Genomic DNA, 5888 nt, shown 5'->3' with positions numbered 1-5888 from the left:
CATGATTCCTTTTTGTTTATTGGAACAAAGGAAAAATTCACAGCATTCCAGTTGACGTTAATACAGTAAGTGGAAGTTGAACACCAAAGCGAGGTTTGCTATCGTTGAGCTTTGTTTTTGACAAAGCTCTACGATAGTTTACACTGGTTTCATTGATACATAAGTAAACTAGGCAAATCAGTTGAACAAATGTTTATTTACAATGACGGCCAAACCCTAACCCAGATGATGCTGGGATAATTGTGTGCCATCCCATGGGACTCACAGCCGGTTGTGATAGACCCTGGTTCAATTCCAGGCAGCAGTGCCTTGGAGCCCAAAGTTATGGTTTGTCTTTTGGTTGGTGATAGATCCCACAATTCAATCTACTGTCACTTTTAGTGTCTGATTCTCCAACTACCACAACAGAGACCTCTTTGTATGAAATGGGGTGTGTGTGTATATGCAGTCAGTTGACAGAGAGCATTGTCACAAGAAAAGAGCTGTCCTTGTCCAGGCTGACAATTGACTGGGATAGAGCAGATATTGTTACACTGCTGCCCTGGGAAAGGTCTGCCCTTAATGCCAGAATAGTTGTCTAACAAATGAATGACGCACTTGGCTCTACAATGTTAGTTGGTCTACAGACTGGACAATTAAGGAAGTCCAAAAACACAAAGCAATGTTCTGGCATGGACTATATTCGACATTGTTTAAACTTCAATCCCTTTCCATGTCAGTGTGGGTATGCAATACCTATTGGGGCCAAGAGAGGCAGACCAAGTCGTACGTAAAAACAAAATTACGGGACTGCTTCATGTCAACTATCTGGTTGACTTTCACTCCATTCTAGATGAGAAGATCGACCACATTATGCTTTTGAAATGGTGCTGTTTGGATACACACACACCTGTTAATTTAATACATATTGGATAAAAGGCTTCTTAAAGCATAAGAACTTAATTTACCACGTGAAACTTAAAATATAAACACTGACAGGCACATTACATTTTTTTATTCATAAAAACAACCTGACATACGATCCAGGCAAATTCAACTTGTACCAAAACGGTTTGAATAGAACTACACAACAAACTAGGGCTTACCCCAATTAGTCGACTGGTCAACTGTTTGGTCGACCGAGATTGTTACTGCTCAACTAAAACAAATACACTGCTCAAAAAAATAAAGGGAACACTGCACATTTGTGGCCTGCTGGAGATCATTTTGCAGGGCTCTGGCAGTGCTCCTTCTGCTCAAAGGCAGAGGTAGCGGTCCTGCTGCTGGGTTGTTGCCCTCCTACGGCCTCCTCCACGTCTCCTGATGTACTGGCCTGTCTCCTGGTAGCGCCTCCATGCTCTGGACACTACGCTGACAGACACAGCAAACCTTCTTGCCACAGCACGCATTGATGTGCCATCCTGGATGAGCTGCACTACCTGAGCCACTTGTGTGGGTTGTAGACTCCGTCTCATGCTACCACTAGAGTGAGAGCACCGCCAGCATTCAAAAGTGACCAAAACATCAGCCAGGAAGCAAGAAGTGGTCTGTGGTTACCACCTGCAGAATCACTCCTTTTTTGGGGGTGTCTTGCTAATTGCCTATAATTTCCACCTTTTGTCTATTCCATTTGCACAACAGCATGTGAAATTTAATGTCAATCAGTGTTGCTTCCTAAGTGGACAGTTTGATTTCCCAGAAGTGTGATTGACTTGGAGTTACATTGTGTTGTTTAAGTGTTCCCTTTATTTTTTTGAGCAGTGTATATTTGCGCCCATCTCTGTGAACTAATCCATTGCGGAGGCCTACACAAAAGACAATTGATGCTTGATCTGTAATGTGGTCAGAGGGTTTGACGCAATTGCGAAGCCTCCAGGAGGCATGCAGAAGCCAAGTCAAGCTCCGTACCACACCGCCATGTTCCTCCCAAATGTGCAAAGCGGAGGGCTCTGTATAGGTCCGCATTGACATGATTGGTTGACCGTATGTTTTCTACAGGATGTACCGCCCCCACAAACTCAGTCCCTTAACAGCTCTACTGCTCCGCAAAGTATGAATGCCCGGACTTCTTCTCAGGCGGCAACAACTTACATTTTCAATGGCCAATGCAGACATTGCATTGACCATGTGCCCAGATGCACTTTTCTACTGAATGCGCCCTCTCCCGCCAATATTTGCACATTCATTGTTTCACACCTTCATTGTGTGAATTGTTTGCATTTGATTGTTAAGAGTATATCAATTCCCCATTACATATTACTAGTAGTACATTTACCATTAATTCCTAATCTACAATGTTTGTTATTTTGGTTATTGTCATTTCTGTTAATGCGTTCAATGTTAATATTTCAGTCTTTCCGTTATTGTCTGTGGACAAATTGTTTGCAGAGTGCACAACCTATGCTACACTTGTGAGAAACCGGTTTATTTTATTTCATTTACGAGTTTCGTCAATTTAGCCATGTCTTTTGTTTGGGGCGCTCCTGCCAGTGTTAAGGACGTGCAAGCATAGTAGGCCTATAGGCTAACTGGCCTGCGTGCAAATGTGCCCATTTTGGGATTTGATAGTATTTTTGATTGGGTTAACACACCACCACTACTGACATGTGGAGCTTCTCAAAGTAATGTTTTCTTCACCTCAAAACAGCACGTTAATGGCTGTTAAAACAGACCGCATTAAGAACTACAATAGTTCCTGAATGTATTTTAAATGTTTTTCCTGCCCTCTCGTTAACCACTCAGCATGAAAGGTTAAAATGCCATTTTCCGATCCAGTGGAAACAAGTAATCAGGTAGGCCCATTTTATCAGTGCTTGACTGATTTAGGTTCCGGTAATCATTTTGTGTGCTGGTACTGTTTATATTCTATAATTGGAAAAGGAGCTCAAGCAGTAAAACATTTGAGGCGCCTGTATTCAGCTCCGGTGGGCGCTCGCCAAAATCAAGCACTGCTTCTTATCCCTTGCGCAAATAGCCAGCTATGTCCCAATCTCACTGGCACCGGAAACTGAGAGCCCAAAATATTTTATACAATGTTGCAAGCTCGCTAGCGCAAGCTTCGGGCCTGACCCAAATTAATAGTTGATACGTTTCATGATTTTGAAATATGAATACGTTACTATAAATTAAATTATTCAAGAAAATATGCATTTGAAAACCATAACTGGCACGCAGATCGGTAGAAATGGTAAGATAAATTGGCATTACACATGATAAAAGTTGCTTAAATGATAGAAAAAACAGTGGTGTATAGTAATACAGTAAAAATACTTTAAAGTACTAAAGTATTTTTTGGGCTATCTGTACTTTACTACCTTTCTAAAGAAAAATGTCCTTTTGCTCCATACATTTTCCCTGACATCCAAAAAGTACTCGTTACATTTCTAATGCATAGCAGGACAGAAATGGCCCAATTCACGCATTTACTAAGAGAGCATCCCTAGTCATGCGACTAATTTGGCGGACTCACTAAACACAGATGCTTCGTTTGTGAATTGTTTGAGTGTGCCCCTGGCTATCTGCAAATACATACAAAAAAATGGTACCATCTGGTTTCCGTAATATAAAGAATTCTAAAATATTTACTTTTAATATGTGAATATATTTAAACACCAAATACTTAATTTTACTAAAATAGTAACTACAATAGTGTTAAAATAATAGTTAAAGTAAAGAGCCTTTAATAGAAAATTACTCAAGTATGGAAAATTGTGTACTTTTTCCACCACTGAAGAAAAAAATAAAACGCAACATGTAAAAAGTGTGTTGGTCTTGAGCTGAAATAAAAAAGATGCAAGAAATGTTCCATACGCACAAAAAGCTTATTTCTCTCCAATTTCCAGCACACTTTGGTTTACATCCGTTAGTGACCATTTCTCCTTTGCCAAGATAAATCATTCAGCTGACAGGTGTGGCATATCAAGAAGCTGACTATACAGAATAATCATTACACAGGTGCACATTGTGTTGGGGACAAAAGGCCACTAAAGTGTGCAGATGTCACACAACACCATGCCACAGATGGCTCAAGTTGAGGGAGAATGTAATTGGCATGCTGACTGCAGGAATGTCCACCAGAGCTGTGGCCTGAAAGTTGAATGTTAATTTCTCGACAGAGGCGGCTTAGAGAATTTGGCAGTGTCTGACCAGCTACCCGGACAGCTGATCAAACTGTGGGTTTGCACAACTGAAGAATTTCTGCACAAACTGTAGAAACCATCTCAGGGAAGCGCATCTGCATGCTCGTTGTCCTCACTAGGGTCTTGTCTTGACTGCAGTTTGGCGTCATAACTGACTTCAGTGGGTAAATGCTCTCCTTGGATGGCCACTGGCACACTGGAGAAGTGTGCTTTTCACAGATGAATCCCAGTTAACTGTACAGGGCAACTGGCAGTATGGCGTCGTGTAGGCAAGCGGTTTGCTGATGTCAATGTTGTGAACAGAGTGCCCCATGGTGGCGGTGGGGTTATGGTATGGGCAGGCATAAGCTATGGACAATGAAAACAATTGCATTTTATCGATGGCAATTTAAATGCAGAGATACCGCAACGAGATCCTGAGGCCCATTGTCGTGACATTCATCCGCCACCATCACCTCATGTTTCAGCATGATAATGCACGGCCCCGTGTTGCAAGGATCTGTACACAATTCCTGGACCCTGAAAATGTCCCAGTTCTTCCATTGCCAGCATGTTCCACTTCCCGCCAATATCCAGCAACTTCACACAGCCATTGAAGAGTGGGACAACATTTCACAGGCCACGAGAAATTAGTTGAAGTATTTTATGCAAATAATAATAAAAAGTAGGCCTTAGACACTCACTGTAAATAAGACAAATAAAACCCAACATTTTACCACTGATCAACTCTATACGATGGCGCTATCTGCATATCTGTATTCCCAGTCGTGAAATCCATAGATTAGGGCCTAATGAATCGTTTTTTAAATTGACTGATTTCCTTATATGACCTGACTCAGTAAAATCTTCGTTGATATTTTTGTTCATTGTAGTTCTGATACAAAATGTTTTGATGAACCCGAAAAATGGCACAATCTGACACCGCAAATGAACGGGTGAGTTTACAAAAACTCTCCTCCCCTCACGTTCACTAGCACAACGCATGTAATTAGTAGCTGCATATTTGTTGTAGCTGTGCTTAAAATACATGTCAGGGCAAAGCGCTACCATAATGAGCATTTACACACGGACATAGGCTGGTAAAACAACTTAATTGAAATTTAAAACCTATTCTAAACTAGAGGGCCAATACAACTCAATGATAACACATACTAAGATATTAGAAGCTGCAGTTTCACAATCATTTCGCAATCCATATAAATACATGTCCTGCACCATTTACGCCTCATAGCGGCATTTTGGCCTAAGAGCTGAAATACTCCCTTGAGCTGAGAGCGCTTCTCCGGTCTTCCACCATGTTCCCTGCAGGATGAGAGACATGTTGGCAACTAGAGCACGAGATGAGAGCAGTTACATAGCCAGCTGAACTAGATTAATTTTGCATTCTTTCAAAATGGAGAGTATTATAATTCAGTGGGAAGAGTGGAAGCACAAACACTCAAGCTCTGAGGCTGGCTGCATCCGAGTGTTGTAGTGTTGCTGCCGTGTGACAGTCAACACAGCAAAGTTCACCTCCTCCTCCACCCCTCGTCCTGCACGGCGGGTAGAGGAGAAGACAGTGTTCTGTGGGGTGGTGTTGTGGGGACTCCAGGTCTAGATAATGATTCTGAAAACAAAGGACAGGGCAGCTCCAAGAGCCAAACCCAGAGACAGGAAGAACGCCATGATGGTCCCGGCCGTCTCCGCTTCGCGTTGTGCCACTTTCCTGTATGGAAATAGGAGGGACAAAACACATGACCAGGAGAAGAAAACAGGACTGTATACAAATGA

At 42.0% G+C, this 5888-nt stretch overlaps 1 protein-coding gene across 3 annotated transcripts in view; it reads right to left on the bottom strand.

Annotated features, from left to right (window-relative positions):
- Positions 1-979: 979 nt before the first annotated feature.
- Positions 980-5888, bottom strand: part of LOC129858703 (equilibrative nucleoside transporter 1-like) — a 62750-nt gene continuing 57841 nt past the window's right edge. For all 3 annotated transcript variants that reach the window (XM_055928043.1, XM_055928050.1, XM_055928036.1), the window contains one exon: positions 980-5823. In XM_055928043.1, the coding sequence (XP_055784018.1) occupies positions 5712-5823 (112 nt within the window). In that variant the 3' untranslated portion in view covers positions 980-5711. The remainder of the gene's footprint in view (positions 5824-5888) is intronic.

The sequence above is a fragment of the Salvelinus fontinalis genome, chromosome 1 (genome assembly GCF_029448725.1).
Source record: "Salvelinus fontinalis isolate EN_2023a chromosome 1, ASM2944872v1, whole genome shotgun sequence".
In the NCBI taxonomy this organism is placed as follows: Eukaryota; Metazoa; Chordata; class Actinopteri; order Salmoniformes; family Salmonidae; genus Salvelinus; species Salvelinus fontinalis.
Note: the sequence above shows the minus strand (reverse complement) of the source record. Positions and strands in the feature narration are given on the sequence as shown.